This window comes from Lytechinus variegatus, chromosome 3 (assembly GCF_018143015.1).
Source record: "Lytechinus variegatus isolate NC3 chromosome 3, Lvar_3.0, whole genome shotgun sequence".
Lineage (NCBI taxonomy): Eukaryota > Metazoa > Echinodermata > Echinoidea > Temnopleuroida > Toxopneustidae > Lytechinus > Lytechinus variegatus.
The window spans coordinates 16416502-16439780 of record NC_054742.1 but is presented as its reverse complement, the minus strand read 5'-3'; the positions used below and the strand labels follow the sequence as shown (position 1 = coordinate 16439780).

Sequence of the window (23279 nt, the reverse complement as noted above, 5' to 3'; positions counted from 1 at the left end):
TATAACAAAATAAAATTCTTCAAGATGACAAGGTCGCACCCATCAGACTCTTAATATACACACCCTCAACTTAAATTATGTGCAAAAATGCACATAATACATAACATGTTTGTATTAAAACATGATATTTTCGCCTTGTATGTATTACTTAAATGATGTTTAAATTACATTTTCGTAATTTGAATACACATTGATTCATATATTTGCATATGATTTTTCATTAGCTTTAATCTGATACCAAACACGACATGTTTATTTCGTAATATTGAAGAGGTATTTTAAAAAGTGGGCGTGGTCTATGACGTCAATAAAAAATTCCCAAGGGTGCTCAAGTGAAACCTGTCGGATTCTTGAAGTAGACACTATATACTACAACTTTCAGCAAAAAAAAGATACATCCCAAACGTGACGGTCATGCAATAATTTTGATCATTATCTACCCGACTAATTAAGTATTTATTCTGTAATAACTTTGTCACGTAAAGATTATAATACACCCAGAAATTCAAAGAAATTCTGCATTAATTCTTCCAATAATTTAATTTTTATTTCCGGACTGTAGATTGGCGATTGCATTACTAAGATATACTCCACTTGTAGTGCAATTGCATATCATGGAAAATGCCTCAAATAGAGAGCGAGTGTTTGAGAGGGAGTGAGGAAGGGGGAACAGTTGAACTCTCTAGCTGTCTACTTTTCATTTCTATTTGTATAGGACTACGCGAAATTAGTTGACGCGGTTCGAGAAATCGTACCTTGCCCACTTGACAGCAATGTCGATACTGTCATTTACCAATTACACACTACTTGGAGGAGACAAGAAGCTACTCGAATAGTCATGAAGAGGAAGCTCGATGTGAGTTCCATGAAGAAAGTTTTGAAAATAAAGACTAGTAGTTGGTTCGCCAATCACGACTTTACAATATGCATGTGATTATATATTGGCTCCAAACTTCGCTTTCTTTATGAGTTAAATTTGTACACAATGACATTTTGCAAAATTATTTGAAATGATTTTCAACCATCTGAAAATTCAAAAAGATTAATAGAAACATTTACTTTTTATATGTAAAAACGGATAGCTCATAATAGTCCTCGCTAGAGTTGTAACAACCCTTTGGTTGTTTTTGTCATTTTCTTATTATACTTGGTGATAGCAAAAGCTATGTAAATTTTTAATAGAAATTCCCGGATGGCATCTTGCTGATTTAAGCACATTCTTTTTGAAAATGTGTTTATGATATCAATAAATATATATTTATGTCAATGATTAATGCTTGTATGCCGGAACAGTAGTGAACATTCACAAATGAATCTGTCCCTAATATCATTATTCCTAGACAAATTATACCATTATACTCTATTAATAATAATAATAATGGTACGTGGCTACTTATATAGCGCACAGGTCCACCTTTCGGTGCTCATGGTGCTTCAAGAAAAAAGAACACAACACTCAACAAGAGAAAACGAAATTAATTTCCTGTGTACACTAGACTTTTGTAATTTGTTTCTTTTCTAAAAGTTATATGGTTATTTATACCTTCTGCCTACTTTGCTACCATTATTCTCTGTGTATTTCGATGAAATATATTTTTATGCAGAAAATCAAAGAGAAACTTACGTCCAAAGGGAGTTGTGCACACCAATGTGGTCTTGTCAATGAGAATGCAGCACTTCGAAAGCAATGTGGCGAAATAAAAAAAAAATATGAAAAACTCCTACAAGACTATAGGCGAGTTTTAAAGGAAAATAGTCTCAATAATCAGGTAAGAAATATCATCATGGTAATTACTCAATACTGGAATAAGGCAATGACAAATTTAGGGTGTCAAAGTTTTCAGAAGATTTGCGAGCGAGTAGAGAAAGTTAGCCCAAGTCAACATATTGTAATAAATATACAATACTTCCTTTTATACATTTGATTTCTAAAAATCAAGACTGCCAGTAGGAAACTGATGGAAATGGTTGAAAAATACATAACAAAAATAACAACAATTATCATCCGCATTTAAATAGCGATTAAGACATCAGAACAGCGTCTGTTACCCCTTTCATAGGACCCTGGCATGCCCGCACACAATGTATGCACTTTCTCCACTCCCTGGAGAGCAGTCCAATAAGAGTTGCTTTGCTTACTTCATACATGTAGGCTTTCGCTTCCACACCTGGGTGCAGAGTACATGTCAAGGTGTGGATTTACTCCTTGCCAGATGACGCTAGGTCTCGATAGGATTCGAACTCACGACCCTCTGTTTACAAGTCGAGAGACAGAATCGCTACACCACGACGTGTCGTCGTGACGCTTATACACGATGATTAGGCCGAAAATGCCACTTCTGAGATTTTTTTTATTTTTTTTATCTTTTTTTTTTTTTGGGGGGGGGGGGCTTCCAAGTCCCCATCAATAATTTTACTCCTCTTCCTTCAACGCCATCCTTTTTAGCCTAGAATTGTAAAAAAAATGACAGTTTTTTTTTAATTGAAGCATCAAACACAATATCTTGCTCTTTAAACAATTTCGAGGATATTATCTTCATTTACTATTAGAATGCACATCATTAAATATCGTCTAGTGAGCATCTAGAAATGATATGTCACTTTTTTACAGGTATTACGTGAAGAAGGAAGGGAAAAGGATACCGACTCAGCTACTATTAATGTAACCGATGTGAACAAACCATGTGGAGAGACAGTGGCAAGATTAAAAGTCATCACCAAGGTGATTTTTAATCTCAAAGATTATCATAATATGCTTGTAAATGCAAGAGAATTTCTTACATTATACAATGACATTTGTTATAATCCAATGAGCTCTAGGATAAACATTGGATTCATTCACTTGCATGAAGTCAGTGATAAATCGTTATTAAAATATCATTATCGTGGGAGTGTTTATAAGTAAGTAAATACACACACATAAATATATATAATTGCATGATGGGTATAAAGAAAACCTTTCTCAGACAGAATCTGTATAGTCTTCTCGGTATTTTACTTTGGACAAAAGGTTATTTTATCGATGATATGGGATTATGAGGTATGCTTTGCTTTATTATTTTCACTGTGTAGTTTCTCTTTTATACTGGTCACCATCATTCTATTCACAGGTTGACAGCCATGATACTCACATAGGAAATAACAACACTGCTATCAAATCAGAGAAGTAAGAATCCTTCTAACTTACTCCTGAAAGGTTTTCCTCAGTAATGCCATGATATATTTTCAAAGTCTTTAATGTTAATTTCAAAAAGGATAATTAAATGTCATTTGTTTACCACTGAAATAATCGCACCACATCAAAGTGCTTGATTAATTTGCATAAACCAACTTTTAATATAAGTGTTGTACAATAATTGGGAGAAATGAAAGAAAATTTTGTCTCTGTAAATGAAAAAATATTCTACAAAATCTTATTCGAATCGTTTTACCCATAATTGCATATTCACCTTCTTAGAGCAATTTATCTTGTGGTTAGTTTTTTACTGTGATTGAAACAAAATGGACAAATGATAATGACCTGTGATATACTTTAAGCATTTTATTGCTTATTTATTGCCTCAAAAATTAATAAGGCTCTTGTGCATAGAAGGAGATGCAGAGACACTATTTATGCCCTTTCTTTTTGCATTTAGCAACCTAAGATATATATTGAATTTTGTATTTCCCTCAGAAATTCAGATGAGCCTAATTGTAGAATAAAAGAAGAGCTAGCATGTCTTCATTTTGAGAACGATAACAACAAGATCATGGTGGATCGTCTGCGCCATATGCTTTCATCGTAAGTCTCTGAGATCTTTATACCGTTTCCATTGATTCCAGATTCTCAAAAGATTTAGTTTTCAATTTGTATGTATTGCTTGGTTTGCATCAAATAAATTCTGCATAAATTATTTTTTTCAACTTTGTTTACTCCTTAAAACCACTCGTTTTCACTAAATGAGTCTATTAAAACTATTTTACAAAAAAAATATCAAATGGAAGGTTCAGTACTTGAGTTCCTTTATTGCTCGTTTGTAATACTCTCTACAACTCTTTTTAAAATTACCATTTCAGATTTCACAAGAATGTAATCATCAGCAGTGGTACACTGCAAGTGTCTCCTATTTCGAAGACTGACCAAGCCGTTCTTGCCACCTTCGCGAAGATTCCAGTTAAGCGTCTTGATCCCAAAATGCTTCAACTTTGGAAGAACACATCCAATGATACAGGAGAAGAAATCTTAATAGGCAAGGGTGCTTTCGGGAAGGTGAATCTCATGCGCTACATCCCAACAAACATGCCAGTTGCTGTCAAGATCCAAGAAAAGAAAAATCGTGGAATAAATGAAGAAGATATGAAGAACAAACTCATCTCTAGATCAATGAAGGAGGCAGTCATGCAACATGTGATGTCGGATAATCCTTCATTCCCTGGATTGCTTGGTATTGTTGAGATCGATGATAATCTTGGCGTGGTGTTAGAATTTATTGGGGACAAAAGATTTGCCATCATCCATCCATTATGTGATGTTCTCTTTGAAAGACGTCCTGGATTAAGTCGACTGGAATGGATAGACATCGCACTCGATATCGTCCAGGGTCTAGCTTCCCTCCACGAAAATGGACTCCTCCATAATGACCTCAAGAAAAATAATATCCTGATGCAACGAAGTGGTGAGCGATGGCGAGCATACATTATTGATTTTGGACATGGTAGTACAATCACAATGCCTTTAAAATTCCCAATATTCACGCTTGAAGAAGAACGGGAATATCTTGAAGGACTCCTCTATCATCATCTCGCTCCAGAAATTATAAGAGATCAGGAGCCAACCTCGGTGTACACGGATATATATTCTTTAGGAAAAGTCCTTCTTGATATTGGAAGAGTTTCTGGTGATCGGGATCTTAGGCTTGTTGCGGAGATGTGTACCAGGGAAAAACCTTATCGAAGGGCTACAATGTCAAAAGTCGAACTTTCTGTAATACGTGCAAAAGAAAAATCACAGCAATGAGCGTTCTTTATTCCATGACTTATCTCTGAAATTAAGGAATTATAATTTTAAGTTAGAAGCAGCTAGGTTATGGCTATGTTTACTGCTTAACATGGGGATGATATATATGGACGGTGATGAGAGGGTTAGTAAACATTTTTCAGAAATAGGATGGACAGAATCCTGGACGTCAATCGAAAAAAAGAGGAGATATGGTACTTTCTGTTGAAACTATTAAACATTTAAAATCAATGCACAAGCAAATAATCTGTGTGCTTGTGAGGTAATTAACTGAATTGAACACGTTGAATGACGGAAATCTAGTGTAAAATAACATCGTGTATTTTCTCGTATTTTTTTTTAAATCGTGAAAAGGGTCTTTATACATGTCAAGGCATTGGGATCACCATAAATTATCATGGTGGAACTACATTGAAAATAACAACAACAATACATCCCACAAAAAGGCACAGCATGCCATTGATTGTGAACCTGATATTGATGGAATTATTTTGTCTATTTGATCATCAACATTAAATGAGTTAGTTGGAATTAAGTTTTATAACATATACCAAAAAAGTTTGCTGTAAAAAAAGAAGAATATCCCCAAAAGTCCTACACTGCATGGGTTCACAGTATGTTCACATTGTGGGAATAAAGTGAAATCATCTTTTCACACTGTTAATATGCTCAAATTAAAGATTGTGAATATGCCGATCTAGTCCAGTGTGTGAACACACTTTGAATACTCATACTATACATAGAGGTGTCCACACGGCTCAAAATTATTTTCACATTTCATAAGAGTGTGAATTACATTTACAATGTGAACACACCGATAACACACTGTGGGGTCGTTATCTTTTCATGCACGGAAAGCATATTAATATAGGGATCGATCTGGTATTGATTTAATTCTTTTGTTTCTGGAATCAACAACTTAGCTTCGGCAAGTTTTATCTGTTGATTCTGTTATGATGTACTGCGTAACATGCGGAACACCAAACACTATCCACGACATGATTGGGGGAAAACCCATGCATATATTATTATTAAAGAGACACTATCATTCCTTTACAGAATCAGTTTAAATAATTAGTTCCTACATACACTCTACAAAAATGTTAAATGATTCTTTGTCAATGATTTTTAAAGCATTTTCTAGATTTTACAGAATTGAGCAGGTTTTTCTCACGATCTTCAAGTATTTCCACAAAATCAAACAAGATGACACACACGCACACCCAAACACAAAAAGAAAAACACAATGAAATGAAGACATAGACTGGTAACAAAATTGATCTTAAGACCACAGCATTTTGTCGGGAAATTACATGCTTTGTATATTCACATGTGTATATAAACATGCCACGCTACCTAAATTATAACGAGCAATTACACAGTAAAAACGCTGTTTAAGATTTTATACAACGCTGTTTACTATATGAACCTTACAGTATTTGTTTAACCTTTTAAACAATCATGTTTAATTCATTGAAGATTAGATATTGGAAATTAAACTTTGTTGCTTAAGATTTAAACACTTGTTAAAACTGTTTAAACAATTACTGTAAGGTTCATATAGTAAACAGCGTTGTATAATTTTTTCTTACTGTGTAGTGTTTTATCAACGCATTGCAACATTCCTAATATATGTGTTATGTCTTTGTAATCTTTATCCTTTTGATTGGCTCATTTATTTATTCATTCGCTTATTTTTATCTATGTATTTATTCACTTTATTCGACTAATTCATTTGATTATTTCCCTCTGATTTTTTTAAATTTTAATTAATTTGTATTTTCACTTATCTTTAAATTTATTTTGTTTTACTAATATTTATTTTACTATTCGTTTTAGGGAGGGGTGTCATCAAAATGTAACTGCATTGTTAATTCACTTTGTACGTCAACTCGGTATTTATAGTGTATGATAAAATGATCGGAAATATAGTTGTACCTTTAAAGGAACACGACTTGCTTGCCAATCATACCGCTAAATATTTGCTGGTCGTAGGCATGCTGGTATGTCAGTGTTAGTCTGATTATACGAACCTCTTTACGACATCAGTATTTAGCGAATTAATCAAGAAAGTGTTAAAATCAAGTATCATAGTTTGCACGTTTGTATATAGTCTTTTTTTGTCAGAAAATGAAGCTAACTTATCACTCATATTTTTACCATTTAAACAAATACATTTCGTTTTTTAATCGGAAAACCAGTTTCATTTATAAGACTGATCAGTTCGATGCTGGTGATGTTATCAATATTAATTGCAATATACAGTTGTGACAACCTTTACTCACTGTGAGATGTTGCAATGGTAGCCTGTATCCGCCAAGTATATCGGTAATAGTTTTTAGTCAGTGAATGGAAAACCCCGGGATGGAAATGATGAAGAATAAGAGTTTGAAGCATCGACTCATTAAGTTCTCTCGGCGGATGACAAGATAGTTATGTTGAATTTCGAGTATTTCAGTTACTACATGAGAACAGGGACGTGAGAGGGAGAGAGGGTGTATAGGCCAGTCGAATATAACGATGGATCTTCTTATGAGCACGTAAGTATAACAATAGGTCAGGTTTACGAATCATTACTTGTAAACAAAGTCCAATGTACGCTTTAAGTGCAAATTTGAATAAGAATTGCAACAATAAACTGGGTTTCATCGTGCAAAGATTGTATTTTTTTTTGCAGCTGGGATGTAATTTTAATGTTCAATAATGCACATTAAAGGGTCTAAAGCAGGGCCTACATGGGAACGATTTGTAAAATGGATGCTGAATTGAGGTGATTGTGATGTGGAAAAAATAGACAAGCCCCCCCCCCCAAAAAAAAAAAAAATCAACAGCATACCAACCTAATTTTGCAGGGTGCTGTATATGGTGTGCTTCAGCACCCCCGTTTCACACAGCCATGGCCTACAGGAACGCGTAGTTCCATCTTCCCAAGACCAAATTACAATAAGGGTACCGGTATATAGTTCATTGCACTCTTCAGCGTATACGGTTTCTTTGTGAACTAAGTCTCTACTATTTCAAATCAATTCATTGTTTTGAAGGGTGGGCTAGAGAGAGATTTCAATTGAGGATTATAACTCACAAGGATCTACCCGCGCCCTACTTCTATACCATGTATATTGGCCGCCCTTGGCCGGACACTGAGAGCCTCGTCCAATAATTCATTCACCGTAATAACACGTTCACGGAGTCAGTCATGGGAAGATTTTGATGAATGATCCTCAAAGTGATGAATAGTATTTAGATTTTGTTAACAAAGCGAAGATGACGGACGCAGTGAAGGATGAGGGGTAGAGACGATTTCAAGAGGTTTTCATCTTCACAAATACACTGAGAAAATCACATTTGAATTTCGGTCCGTCATCTTCAAAGGCTTTGTGTTCTAATTTCCTTCTACAAGTTCGGTAATAATTAGCTATGATTCGCTTTTATGGGACTTTTGTTGTGGATGCCCTTTTTTCTAATTAGATGGGTATGTTGTTTCTAACTAACTCGACCCAATTTCTTATAAAGGCTGCAGTTGCTCTTCAAGAAACTTAAAAAATCGTTACGCCAGTGCTAAAATTTTCTCACAAGATCTATGAAATACTACACAGATTTTTTATGAAATTACTGATCTTTATGGTCAAATTTGTCTTCATTTGATTTGTTTTCTGTCTATCTTGTAATATCTGGGAAAACAATGCCCTGGTTATAATGCATTATTTTGCTTCAATTTGTAAATTACGTTATTCGTATTCAATATCAGTTCTCGGGAAACGTGTAACATTTCTGCTTAATTGTGTTTGTTTTTCCTTTTTACTCTCTTTGTAACGTTTGCAGCTTTGTATACGCCATGTTATAATACAAGACAACGAATGGTCCACTGAATTCCAAAGTAACATAGTTGCCACAGAACCGTGAAGTTTTATGCAAGAGAAGGGAGAAAGTTTATCGAGGTGATAATTTGATATGCACATATCTACAATGCCCAATCATCAAAACTGTTGTATGGCTACTATGGAGGATCTTTGTCTAATCATTGATAAGGAAACTCGATGTCCATCTTGCCAGAAGGAGTTGCAGGACCCCAAGGTATTATCATGCTCCCATACTATTTGCCTTCAATGCTTAGAAGAAACCATCCAATCTGCAGAAAGTGCTTTCAAGATTACATGTCCAAAGTGCAAGAAAGATACTTTACTTCAATCAGACGGACTCCAAGGTATTCCAACTAATGATGTCATTGTGTCTTTATTGTCTGCAGTCAGTATATTCAAGGTAGAACACGGACTTTCAAAGAAAATGGATTTATGGAAGTTTAGTGTGAAGGAAATAGACCTTCCTTCCAAGGATTGCGCAAACGGACTTTCAGCCACGCAGGACAACAGAGTGGGCCTTGTTGATCGATTCGGAGGCATCCACCTATATTTCCCAAATGGATCCATGGAAACGATACTCCCCGATCTACAGAAGATACAAGGGGCAGTATTCCTCAAGAGTGGTCGATTTGCAGCTTTGTTTAATGACAACTCTCTCCGTCTTTACAATTCATGTAGCCAAAGCCTTGGCGAGAGATTTGAGACGATGAGTGTTGAAGATGGCGGCAGTAGTGTACTAGCCGGGGAAGAAAAGGGCAACATATTTGTCGGCTACCATGGCATGGGAAACGGTAAGATCCAAGTTTTCACACGAGAAGGCGGTAAACCTTATAAAGAGATACCTTGCGTTGGATTTAAAGTCAAGAAGCTACTGTCGGTATCTTCGGAGAATTTATTGGTTGCAGATATTTGCTACAATGGAGGATATATTCGTTCCTCCAAAGTCATCCTTATCGATGAGGCTGGAAGAGAAAAGTGGTCAAAAGAGAGACAGGGTGTCCAAGTTCAAATTGCCAGTGGTCAGGATGATACTGTCTTGATCTCGTGGCTCAAGTCTGACATCGAAAATAACATGGGACTTCTGACGATTGAACAATATTCAAAGGACATGAAAAGCAAGAAGATTTTGATATCAGATTATGAAGTTGTGACCTCTACCTGCCCTTCGTATTATCTACAACAATACTTATCTGGAGAATTGGCATTTTGTACAGCAGATAAGCTGTATATATTCACAAGAATCGCATAATAATATTTAAGAAATCTGCCAGCACCTAGCCATACACAAATTTTAAAGGCAATATGTGGTTGTGCGTGCTTCATCTACCTTTATTGTTTTACATCCAAATTTGATGACATTTTAAGTGATATGCTGCTCTGATTTTTCTTCAAATCTACTGGTTGAGGGTTTGACTTGGTTTAAACTGACTTGGTATATATCATATCTAACATAAACTCGAAGGTGATTTTACTGTACATGCATTTTTGATGTTATACGCATGTAATTGATTTAAAGTTCAGGTTTATATATTTGAAATTTACAATGCGTAGGCATGTTATAAGATCATCATGGGCATGATGGGCAGTGGTAGTTAATTTCATCTGAGGTAATTTTTTTTTAAGTTCAACCTGCAAAGATAACCTAGAAGGTATAATGGATTTAAACGATTTAAATATTTCAAATTTCAATACGCAATGCATGATATTTATATCCCTCAATATAATTTATGTCTTCTTTTTAAAGGCTAAATAGATGTTTTCATAGGAGAAGAATAATATATCTGTGAAGGCGACCACACACCTTACGATTGGTCTGCGACCCGATTTCAGAATAAAATGTAGTAGAATTGGATGCTAATATTGAGACTTCGAATATCTTACTGCGTAATGTTCTAAATCATTGTACAAATACAAATGTTCAAATCTGTGACTATGCTATCATTCTTCTTAGAATAAAAGCGAATCTAAAAATATCTAGTCGTAATGACGCCATAGTAGTCGTACAATTTGCTACGATTTGAAACTAGTTTGGCCTTTATTCCAAAACAAAGGCTTGCAATCTTCCAAAATGGTTATATTAGTATTCTTTAAATTAATTTTAACCTCAAATAAAATTATCACATGAAAGCAAAACATTTTTGTGTATTACTAAATGAATAAGAACAAGAGAACCCCTGTTTCAGTTGGGTGGTGGGGGGAAATTTGTCAACTACCAATAGATCATGAATGGATACACATAGTTTATTTTAAGTTGAAAAATGTAAGAGATAATAAAGTGAGACAATTTAATTTCAAATTACTGCACAATATTTTGCCTTTAAGTTAAAATATTTTTAACTGGAAGATCTCGTCAAATATTTGCTCATTTGGTAACGAACCTGAATCACCTATTCACATTTTGTTAAAATGTTACCAAGTAACTGATTTTTGGAAAAGGGTTCACATTTTAACATTAGATTGGTTTCAAAAAGACATTTATTTATAAGAAAATATTATTGTAATTGGTTTTAAAATCAGTGAGTCTAAATTTAATTTGATTAACCTATTATTAATTTATGCACAATATGCAGTGTACAAACTATATATGTTAAATCACTTTAGGAATAAATTGTTTAACAGTCAATCAATTTGGATGGTATTCAAAAATGATTTCAGGAATTATGTTCAGTGGAAATACAAAAATAAGAAAGATGTTTTAGAGAAACTTGAAAAGTTTCTGTTCTAGATACTCTTACCATTTCTGCATTTGTATTTACTATTTTTTTTTGTCTACACCTGTTGATTAATTTTGTATACATGTGATTATATTGTTATTTGATTTTATGAAATAAAGTACCTCAGAAGAGGAAAAGAAAAAAAAAAACTCAAATAAAATTATATGTTCCATTCACATTTTCAGAAAATGAGCAAAATGCCATTTGTTCCCAAATAGGATCGCGAACGGTTGTAAGGCGCTTAGACACGTCGTTCCGATGTACTAAGCGCTATATTATTATTAAAAGAAAAAACAGACGAAAAAAAGTGTTGATGGGCAAAAGGGTGATACCATTATTTACAAAGAGAAAGAGTATGTAAAATATATTAAATTGATTTCAAATCCTGATGATTTACAATGTAAAATGTCCTTATTTCGTAATTTCACAAAGCGAATTTCATGTTTTGATATTGAGAGGGGGGGGGGGGGTCTTTAATCCGCACATGCGACGGAATCAAAATGTTGTTTTGATGAATTTTGAAAGGAAACTGTTTAAAGTGCATGCTTGGAATATCATAAAATGGAAATGAATTCATTATTTCAATATTATAAATGTTGTCAATATACTTATTTTACATGATTTATCTATGCATTTTTATTTTGTAATTTCATTCAAATAAAATTATTTGTTTTCTTCAATAGTTTATCGACACTCATCTTCTCAGTGCTACTTTAAGATGATGAATGTTCAAAGAACATTTTCTTTCATCAAGCATTTCTCTAGTTTTGGTTTAAACTTGTATATGTTTTTTTTTAATCTTATGGAAGCAACATTTACTCGCGTCATTTGCGAGGAGGTTTACATGCAGTCATGGTTACTGCATGTACAAGACTTTTACTCCTGCAAAGCTGTCGCCAATTTGTCTCCTATTCTCTCTTAAGTTTAAATAATATTGCGATTTTTTTTCTTCTTTGAAATAAGGATAACTAAAATTGTATTGAGTTTTGTCACGGGTACAACATGGTGAGGAGTGAGTTAACGGTGATGTTTATGTAGGCCTGTTATACTTTTTATATACATGTAATTAGATTTGTTTGATAAAAAGGTCCATTTAATAATACACATTAGTCTTTATTCTATATGAAACATGAATTGAGACAAGAAATGAATACATTTGCATAGTATTCAAAAGGAGAAAAAAAGTAGGACGTTGGAATTGTATAGACCCCCAAGCATAGTGTTGTAATGAAAAGTGGAGCGTAACCTAATTATTTTGATGCATTCATTTTGTTTGTGAGAGAAAACACAATGCCATATAGCTTTAGCATACCCAGATACATAATAAAGGAAGGAATAAAGGAAGTTCTGATCGCCATAAATTCCATTTGACGCACGAATTTTATCATTTGTTGAGGTATAATAAAATTGTTTGTTTTCAATTAACCAATTTTGTATTGCTACATTGAGAGAGACATATTTCTTCATCACAAAAGAGTCGTTTATTATATTGCCTAACGGGGCCTAACGCAATGAGCCAAAGAACAATTTCCTTGTTATTTAATATTGAGTTTATTATGATCATATCAAATCTGAAATCTTAAGAACTGGCAGAATAAATGGAGCCAAAAATCGATTTGTTCTTTACCCGAAAATGTTTAATCATATTCAGTGGCGTACCGTGGGTCATGGCATTGGGGGGGGGGGGCACCAGCAAAAGTTTTGAGTCACTAAGTGAGCGCGCGAAGCGCGCCCAGTTGCTGGATATACTGACCTATTAGAGACATTTTAAGGACAGTGCCATCAAACGGAAATGTCTATCACTGGTCAAATAATGCGAGTGCGAAGCGCCAGCTTAAATTTTTTTATATTCAGACCTAAAGAAGGACATTGTAATCAATCTTTTGTAATTATGATACGTACTTGTCTCGCTAAATAATGCGAGCGCCAAGCGCGAGCTGAATTTCTGTAAATATTGACCCCCAAATAGGAAGATTTTAAGGACTATATTTTAGGAATCCGTTAAGATTATACACATCTCACCGTAGTAATCTAATGCGAGTGCCAATAAGCGCTTGCTTGTTTTTGTTAGGATTGCATCTAAACATGCACATAAAGCACTTGTAATCATGATTAACATACCAATCTCACTAATTAAATCTTGCGAGCGCGAAGCGCGGGCTGAAAATTTAGCAAATTCAGAACTGAAGAGGGGCATTTTAAGGCTTGTTTGGAGGAATCCACGAAGACCATACATAGTTTACTAACCAAATGATGCGAGCGCGAAGCGCGAGCTGAAAATTTTTGATATTCAGATTAGAAAAAGGGACATTTTAAGGACTGATTCTAGGAATTCATATTTCACCAATCCACTACTGCGAACGTGAGCACGGACAGGAAATGTTTTATATTAAGACCTTAAAATAGGGCAATCACTATAAGTAGTCATGAAAAAGAAGCATACTATTGTACATAAAACAATAATATTAAACTCGACGTGCGAGGAAATATATTTAGCAGTTTGGTGTATGTTGACTTGCAAACGGGAGGTTTTAGTATAGCATGATTATATTTCTCGGTAAACAGACAATGCGAGCACCAGGAACAATGAAGACATAGGCCCTGAGCAAATTATGTCTCATAAAGTTATGAAAACATGTTTCTTATTTAATATAACATAACATAATAATGATATAATATAACATTATAATGAACAATAATGTCTCCTTTCCCACTACGTTTCTCTTCCTTTCTCCCTCTTTTTCTCCTTTTCCCCCTTTTTTTTGGTCAGCCGATGGGGGGGGGGGCACGTGCCCCCCCGTAGTTACGCCACTGATCATATTGTGTCAACCTCTCTAACCCATTCCGTGATGCCTTTTCGGAACAACAAGTCTAGGGAGTTGTCGCATGGAGACGTGAAGAGAATTCAAGAACACAGAAAATGTATTGTCAAATGCTCTTATTGGCAAAGAACAACAAAGACGTCCCTTTGTCGAAAATTTGTGAATCAAAAACAGCAGTTTAGTCATTGAGTCTGAACAAACAACATATGCTCGATATTCTTCTTCTTCTTATTCATCATTATTCTCTGTCTTTCGTCTTGGAGTAGAATGCAATCAAAATAATAAATACTCGTTCTTTTAACAATAGAAAGTCAATCTGTATTCTTGTTGCTATTTTCTGTTTGTAAACTGAACCGAACTACCCTCCAACTTATTGTATCATTTGTTATAAATAAAACATGATAAATAAAATAAGTAAATGAATTTTCAAAATGCAACGTATAAAGGTTTGATTGAATCACTGAGTGAGAAGACCGTTCACCATGTTGGTAACCCTTCAAAGGATTTTTGGGATTGTGGAATGAATAAGAGAAATTGAATACCAACAAAATGAAAGAGACGGGCTGAAAATTTGAAGGCAAGAACGTAAATGCTCAGTGGGAGAGCAGAAAGATTGTTTTTGTGATGGAATGATGTCCAAAGTTATGATCATGAGATATGAAGTAATGCAGCAAGCCTGATTGTCTATCATTAGGACTTCAGGAGGTGTCATTGAGATAAACAGAAAATGAATTGTGGGCCTTTCTTAATGTAACAAAAATAAATAAGTGCCCGGGCATGAATATTCTATACATCCTCTTTATTCAACAATTAACATGATTAAGATACAATATAGTGCTGTGCTGTGTAGAGATAATCAAATTGAGTTCTGCAATTTGAAAAGTCATATACTCTTCCATGTCATCTTGATATGAATATTCTTTTGAGTCTGGCTCTGTGTTGATTAAATACCTGAATCATGGAGCTTTACTTCTTTTTTTAAAGTACTTTTACATGTAACAACAAAAAATATGATTCAATTATGAAAAAAAAACAGCGCAGGAAAAAAGAATAAATATGTAGCATTTTCTCCTTCAGCTGTGTTAAGATGAAATTTTACAATATCGCAATACTAATATGGTATGGGAGGGTATTCAAGTTGGACATGCTAATCAGAATATCTGACCAGCCATCACAGCTCTGCCATGTTCTTCTTATTGATATACAACATAATCATGTAAATAGCTTGTTGATGCGTTGATTCATATCGTGATTTATATTGCTTGAAATGATCGAAAATAATACAATTGAAACAGATGCATGGAATATTCTGTGCCCAGACACTTCATGATAAAGAAACAATTTTCTTAAAATGCCACATGGCCACTGTCAATCAACTGGAAAGGCTAACACAACGAACGTCACTACGTACAATCAATTAAGTAGTTCTATCATTAGCACCATCCCTCTAATAACAGTTCATTCTCCCCTGTTATGAGCAGTGATTTCAACGCGGTTGATATTCTATTCCAGTCGGGATAATACACTGTTCTATATGTAAATAGAAATGCGGAAGAGAAATCATGAAACATAATACTAATTCTGTGTTAGAACTTTTATATAAAATATAGGTAGGACTGGATCAACGTAGTCGAGACAGGAATTCATTTAACGGTATAATCGAAAAGACAGTCAATGTGAGATGAAAATGAGGAGATGGAGTATTTCAAGCTTTATCTACGATTAAACTGTAGTGTTTAGAGCTCTTAATTAAGAACTAGTACTCTGCGAATCGGACACAAAAGACCACGTCGGTTTGGAGCAAATCACCATGGGTGCATTATTGGTTGACTTTCTCCTCAGCACCCGTTCTAATATTTGCAGAAAGGTTTTAATTCATTCAGCTTCGCTCTGCGTTCTTCTGTTTATCTCGTTTTCTATTCATTACCCTCACTATATACTGATAGCGCTGTTAACAAATCACACTCTCGTATTTTCTTTGAGACATCATTAGACCCTGGTGGATTCACAAACAACAAAAATATACTTCTCATTTAATCTGAAACTTTCGATTAGAAAAGGTCTTTATCGTTGATAGATTGTTATCTCCAGACGATATTTTACCAAGTTCCAAAAGCTCGTAGGAAAAAATGGAATGATAGCCTGTAAGCAATTTTCTTATCAAGAGACATGCACATGTCTGGACTGGAGCATCGACATACGCAGTTAGATCAATGTTACCCTCTTCTAATTTTTCATGCAAGAAATCGTATAGTGACGAAATATATATACGGTCAAATTTGGAGTGGCCAGGAAGGACTAAACCTATTCTAAATAGAAGAACAAGTTGGAGTCGGGAAGAGTGGTTTTTAGGTATTCTCCAAATAATACTTGTCAAATGAAATGGGACCGTGACACATAATCTATCCAGGCTTTCGGAGGACCAAGCTTGCTGTTTCCTTAATCAACGGACTCAAACAAAAAGGAGATAAATTCTTCTATTAATAATCATGTCTGACCGATCCAAAGCTCCAGCTGGAGCTGGTAGCGAAGATGCCTTCTTGACGGAGCCTGCTTCACGACCATCCACTGCAATGGAGCCATCATATCGAATGGAACCAGCCAGGAAGTTTCGAACTTTAAATATTGAGCAAACCACTGAGAATATCTTAGAGAAACACCTATCTCAAGAAAATTATGATCCAAAGCAGTGCCGTCTTCTGTCTCGGGATATCGCAGGCGTTATCATGGAAGAACTGAAGAGAATGATGTATCCTCGATATAAGTTCGTCGTCGTCGTCAACATCGGGAGTAAGAAAGAGAAACCCGGAGTGCAGCTTGGTAGTCGATGTCTTTGGAATGACAGTACCGATTCAATGACCACTGTGCATTACAGTAACGGATCATTGTTCGCAGTAGTTATGGTTTATGGACTGTATCAGGAATAAAACAAATAATGTTCATAAAATATACAGCAGATATTCTCTGAGAAAGTAACCCCAAATCAACTCTACAAGTTCCTTTTCTGCATACATTTGGTGATCGATTACCAAATCTATCAATCGTGAGTTTGATGTTATACGTCTACTAATTTCAGTCATCGCTTGGGTCTTTCTGGTCTTCCTTTCCATCTTTTAGACTGTGCATGGAGTCTTCATACTTGCATTAGTACATCGTGGTTATGTTTACCCATGATATTACTGCTAAAGTACTACGGTATATGGACTAAGCTTAATAATTAATACGACGTCAAACCCACAACTTAATGTATTTGGATTTGAGCAGAAAATACGATTCATTAAAATTTGTGTATACACCATGTGTTCAGTCGTTACACAAACACAAACTACAGTGAACAACAAAATAGAAAGAAAAATATAAATACATGTATAAGTAACAATTTTAGGAAGTACCAGAAGATACTATTTTCTTGGAACTATAATTTTTTGAAATGCATATTATTATTTTGCGTGAATTTGCTGTTATTGCAGTGATGTTCCTTGTATGTTACATTCTTATAATATATATATATATTTTCTTTAATTCAATTGTGTTGCTACTACAAACAAATTTATGAATGAATCCGCCTAAATATAAGTATGGTTTCTTGTTTAATAAGTAAAAACCATTTTAATAACCAAAAATGATATGAGAATCATTTTCATACAGATTTTAAGTGGGAAGACTCCGGTGCCATATATTAATCTTCTCGAAAGTCACGACGATCTGATGTGTTCTTGATGAATTCAAATTGAGCGTGTATCATATAAGACTTACCATGTCTATCGATTTATTTCATGGAGAGATCAAACTATGATATATAATTATCAACGAAAAGCATTATGTCTTTATACGAAGATTGTGCGATTTGTACGAATTGTTTTTTTTTAAATAGAAGAATACAAAAAGCGAATTGAATCAAATAAACAGGGCTAAGTTTTTACCATTCACAACATTGAAAAATGTAGTGTCTTTTCGTGAGCTGTACTAATTGTTGTATAAAATAGTGTTGTAAATAGGAATAATTATCGGAAACAGACTTCAAATTCCGGGGTGTATTTATTCATCGCTATCTGATCTACAAAGAAATAGGCAAGAATTGAAAACAAAACCATTTTTAATGAAATACAACGATAGCTTTCGATATATATCTTTCCCATAAGCATGTTGACAATAGTCTTTTCTCAGAAAAGAAATAGATGAACAAAATAAACTTGTAAAATCTTCAATGGATTTAGCGTACACTCTCAAAAATATTGGGCAACATACTGTCCACACAACAATTAGTTAAAACTTTGTCCAATTCTGGGTAGCTTTAAACCAATGTTTGTTTTTGGTGAGAACTACATAGTATTGGTTGAAAACTACCCATAGTTGGGTAAATTTTAAAGCCAATTATTGTGTGGACAATATCTTGTCCAACATTTTAAGAGTGTATGAACTGATTTTTAATCAATGATCTATTGATCAAGATGAATTTTATTGAAATGGCATTTTCATAATTCATTATATCTAGGTCATAAAACTACTTTGTTACATTTCTTTCATCTATTATAGTTGTGAATTAGTCATATCATTTTGGCTAAGAGTTGTATTTCACAGATATATAGATTACAAGTATAATTCATGTGATAGATATCAGTTTCTTGAATTTTGTCATTCAATTCTTATCTCTGACAAATAAATATTTGAAAGAAATTTCTGCAGCAACCAGTGTCTCGAGATTCTTTTTGAACGGTTACACTTCCTAATTCCGAAGGTTCGTAATTCCGAAACACGTAAATTGCCTATACCTCGATGTTCGTTAATCCGAAAACGTAAAAGGGTTCGTTAATCCAAACATTTGTGGCGTTATTCCGGAGGTTCGATGTGTTCCGAAGGTTCGTTATTCCGAAAACGAAATAAGGTTCGTTGTTCCGAAGGTTCGTTAATCCGAAAACCAAATGAGTTCGTTGTTTTGAAGGTTCGTTAGTCCGAAAACGAAATAAGGTTCGTTAATAATTTAGTTTTCGGACTAACGAACCTTCGGAATTACGAACCTCATTTCGTTTTCGGATTAACGAACCTTCGGAATTACGAACTTCACTTCGTTTCCGGACTAACGAACCTTCGGAATTACGAATCTCATTTCGTTTTGGACTAACGAACCTTCGGAATTACGAACCTTCGGAAATACGAACCTTCGGAATAACGAACCTTCGGAATATCCGAACCTTCGGAATAACGAACCTTTGGGATATCCGAACCTTCGGAATAACGAACCTTTGGAATATCCGAACCTTCGGAATAACGAAGCTTCGGAATTACAAATATATGCGTTTTTGAACAAAGAAACCGAATTATGTAAGAAATTAGATGAATGGAACTTGCAGCAACTTTCTAGCTTCTCTTGAAAGTTCAGACTGTAAAACAATTTTTACTGTGTCTTTTATTTAAAAATGAAATAAATACCACTTTCGACTGTAAGGTGAATACACCAGTTTAGTTTTGGAACACTCCATAACACTTCATGAGACTTTTATACTTTATGGAACTGGGAATCTTGAACAAATACTTTAATACCTCAAGATGTGTCTTTAAACCCTTTATTGTCTCAGTGGTGAATCTTGATAAATAAATAGAGAAAGATCAAACAAGCATAACACTTTAAAAGCCCCCTCACACCTGACCGAATGTAGGCGGACGAAGGGTGACGAATGGGGAAAATGAACGAAATGCACGCGAATTCAACGAAAATTTCCGTCAAATCATGCGATCAGTAACTATTGTCAATTTTGTTTAACGAACAGTAAGCGAAGGATAAATATGACATGCAAAGGATATCGATTTTTGGGTTCACCTCTTCAAGAAAACTGCTGCCGAAGGCGAGCGAAGGGTTGATATAAGCCAATAAGACGAAGGAACAGTGAGCAATGGTTTGATATGGCGTGCGATTAGAAACGAAAACGAGGGAATAGATCAGGCAGTCTTGTTCGTTGTGTCATCCTGTCGGTCCTCTTTGGCAAGAGTGCGAAGAGGGACTATGCGCGACAAAAACACACGAACTATAAACGAACGATTACCGCAGACGAAATAAGAGCTGCGAATTCAAACAGTTGACCAACAATTTTTCAATTCGTCGGAAAAAAATTTAAACATGTTCAAAATTTCCGCGTGAATTTTGATAATCGTTGGTCATGTTGTTTGAATTCGCATCTCTTATTTAGTCTGCGGTATTTGTTAGTTTATCGTTCGTGTGTCATTGTCGCGCGTAGTCCCTGATACATTCCCTGATATTATTGCCTGATCTATTCCCTCGTCTTCGTTTCTAATCGCACGCCATGTCAAACCATTGCTCACCGTTCGTTCGTCTTATTGGGTTATATCAACCCTTCGCTCGCCTTCGGCCGCAATTTTCTAAACGAGGTGAACCGAAAAATCGATATCCTTCGCATGTCATATTTATCCTTTGCTTACCATGCTTACCGTTCGTTGATAAAATTTGACAATAGTTACTGAGCGCATGATTTGACTGAAATTTTATTTTAATTCGTTGAATTCACGTGTATTTCGTTCATTTTTCCCATTCGTCACCCTTCGTCCGCCTACATTCGGTCAGGTGTGAGGGGGCTTTAAAGAATAAGGCCAGCGAATTTGTGGTGCACAACAACCTTGATATTGTTGGCCTGTTTGCGAGACCTGGTTATCTGCGGACGATGATACTGTGATAGCAGGACTCAACCCTAGCTGGTGGATACACTTTCAAGCACGTACCAAGAACGGGAAAACGTGGTGGTGCATGAGTTGGCCTTCTCTATCGAAGTTCTCTCAATGTTAAAATCCACCCGTCTGTCCAAAACGTCAAGTCCTTTGAAATGCATGACTCAGATGGATGTCATAGAGAATTCGAATGCTGTACGCCTGGCTGTTTTCTACAGACCGTCAGGTTCATCAGTTCCTTTCAGGTGTTTCCTTGATGAGTTCACAAACGAACTAGAAGATTATCTCTTTAAGCAAGCCAGTTTAATCATCTCGGGAGATTTCAACATTTACGTTGACACAACTTCAGCAGAAGCCAGAAGATTCATGGATCTTCTTAAATCGTATTATACCTTGGACGACACATCCAGCAGCCAACTCATGAACATGGACATACCCTGGACCTTCTGATATCAAGGTCACAGAAAGAAGACTTCCAAGAAAGTGTTCTCTGGCATCACGTAACATTATTGAGGATTTGAAGAAAGTCCCACTGATACATAACGAACAGCTTGGAGATTGCTGTCAGCAATTACAACTCAATTCTGATGGCTACTTCAAATCAACATGCTCCAATCAAGAAGCGACTGTGACTGTTCGTCCAAACACACAGCGATATACACCGAAAATCTCAATAGAGAAGCTTCAACGTGGGCAGCTTAAGAGACAGTGGCTCATCCAATATTGAAGTACACTGACAAATGTATCTACATCAGTGCTCGAAAGTCCAGTCCGTGATTCGTGAAGCAAAGAAAGAGTATAACCTACAACGAATCAAAGACTGTTCGGGGGACTCAAACGACTCTTCAGGGTTGCTGGAGATCTTATGAACAGAAAGCAGAAATCATCCCTATATATCAACAAACAATGCTGCTGAAGCCTTATAGCTTCTCAATTTAATAATTCTTTGTTCAAAAGATTGAAACTATCTGTGCCAGCTTACCAGACATCAGACACGTACCAGTGACCAGCCAGACTACTGCAGTTCTGGTCTCACTTGCACCTGCTTTTGAAGGTTAAATTCGCAACATCATTTCAAAGTCATTAGCAAAGTCATGCGAATTGGATCATCCCTACCTCCCTTCTGAAGAGGTGCATGTCTGCTATATTGTTCCGTCTGTCACATAGATTGTCGATCCATTTTTTTAATACCATTTCTGGTCTCATTTATTACATCAAATCCACATAAAAAATTACAGGCTATAACAAAATTTCCTTTTTCAAATTACCCCCCCCCAAATATACTGTATACAAAAATTTAAGGTACAGACAAGGAAAAAATACAGATTATCGGAATACGATGACAACAATAAATTGAATTAAAAGGGAATTACAATCTTCCGAGGACCCTTTTCCACAACTCGGTATTCATCTCTTTATTTGTTTTGCTTTTGTTTGTTTCTACACAGCAAAAACTGTGGTGTTAACCGGTGTACACAGAGGACCACACAAGTTATTTTACACCGGTGTTAAATTGGTGGTGTTAGTTTTACACATATAAGTGTTATTACAACACCTATGGTTGTTACATCTTTGGTGTTATGTTCAATCTCTAGGGTGTTATTTTAACACTTCAGGGTGTGATCCTCTAATATTAACACCAATTAGTGTCAGTTTTAACACCATAGTTTTTACAGTGTACCTCCATACGATTTCTCAACAATAAAGACAAATAATTTTTCAAAATATCATGTGCCTCATTTTCATTTCCTATATGTATAATTGCGGCTCTATGAATAGAAAAAAGCGCGTAGTTAATGAATAATCTTATATCATTTATATTTTCTGTCTTTGTAACTAAGTTAAATACGGCAAACTGATTGAGGTGAAAACACAAAATTCTACTATTTCTACAGTATTCCAAAACGATTTAACTGAATCGCAAAAGAAAAATACATGCATTAAACATTAAATCTCCCTTTTGGTCACAATAATTACAAATATCAGACTCTTTCAATTTCCATTTAAACAATTTGGATGGAATTGGCAAAAATATTGTACATAAACTTAAAATTAGATTGAATGAGGGCATTATCACGAACATATTTTAACTTATATAACCAAAGCGATTTCCAATTTTCGCAGGATTTGGGTTAAAAATTTCATTCCAATATCAAGCGAATTGCTCTAGATGTCTTCTTTTTTAAGGTCAAAAGATCATTATATGTTT

At 35.1% G+C, this 23279-nt stretch overlaps 3 protein-coding genes across 5 annotated transcripts; all 3 read left to right on the top strand.

The window, feature by feature from the left end:
* The first annotated feature begins 202 nt into the window (after window positions 1-202).
* Window positions 203-4996, top strand: LOC121411974 (probable serine/threonine-protein kinase DDB_G0280461). The gene has a single exon (XM_041604885.1). The coding sequence runs from the start codon at window positions 4175-4177 to the stop codon at window positions 4994-4996; it is 822 nt and encodes a 273-aa protein (XP_041460819.1). The 5' UTR covers window positions 203-4174.
* A 1827-nt stretch (window positions 4997-6823) lies between these two features.
* Window positions 6824-10725, top strand: LOC121410347. Of its 3 annotated transcripts, none has more exons than XM_041602369.1 (2): window positions 6824-7536; window positions 8819-10725. In XM_041602369.1, exon 2 carries the CDS (start codon window positions 8948-8950, stop codon window positions 10103-10105), a length of 1158 nt encoding a protein of 385 aa, XP_041458303.1. In that variant the 5' UTR covers window positions 6824-7536; window positions 8819-8947; the 3' UTR covers window positions 10106-10725. The 3 variants fall into 3 exon arrangements, with proteins under 3 accessions (XP_041458303.1, XP_041458305.1, XP_041458304.1); XM_041602371.1 differs by lacking the exon at window positions 6824-7536 and adding an exon at window positions 7976-8400; XM_041602370.1 differs by lacking the exon at window positions 6824-7536 and adding an exon at window positions 7976-8468.
* Window positions 10726-15730: 5005 nt separating this feature from the next.
* Window positions 15731-19053, top strand: LOC121410346 (dynein light chain Tctex-type 5-like). Its single transcript, XM_041602368.1, has one exon. It carries the CDS (start codon window positions 16882-16884, stop codon window positions 17317-17319), a length of 438 nt encoding a protein of 145 aa, XP_041458302.1. The 5' UTR covers window positions 15731-16881; the 3' UTR covers window positions 17320-19053.
* The last annotated feature ends 4226 nt before the right edge of the window (window positions 19054-23279 follow it).

Excerpts from the sequence above, each read along its gene's own strand:
- LOC121411974 (XM_041604885.1), top strand. The coding sequence starts at position 4,175 with ATGCTTCAACTTTGGAAGAACACATCCAATGATACAGGAGAAGAAATC.
- LOC121410347 (XM_041602369.1), top strand. The coding sequence starts at position 8,948 with ATGCACATATCTACAATGCCCAATCATCAAAACTGTTGTATGGCTACT.
- LOC121410346 (XM_041602368.1), top strand. The coding sequence starts at position 16,882 with ATGTCTGACCGATCCAAAGCTCCAGCTGGAGCTGGTAGCGAAGATGCC.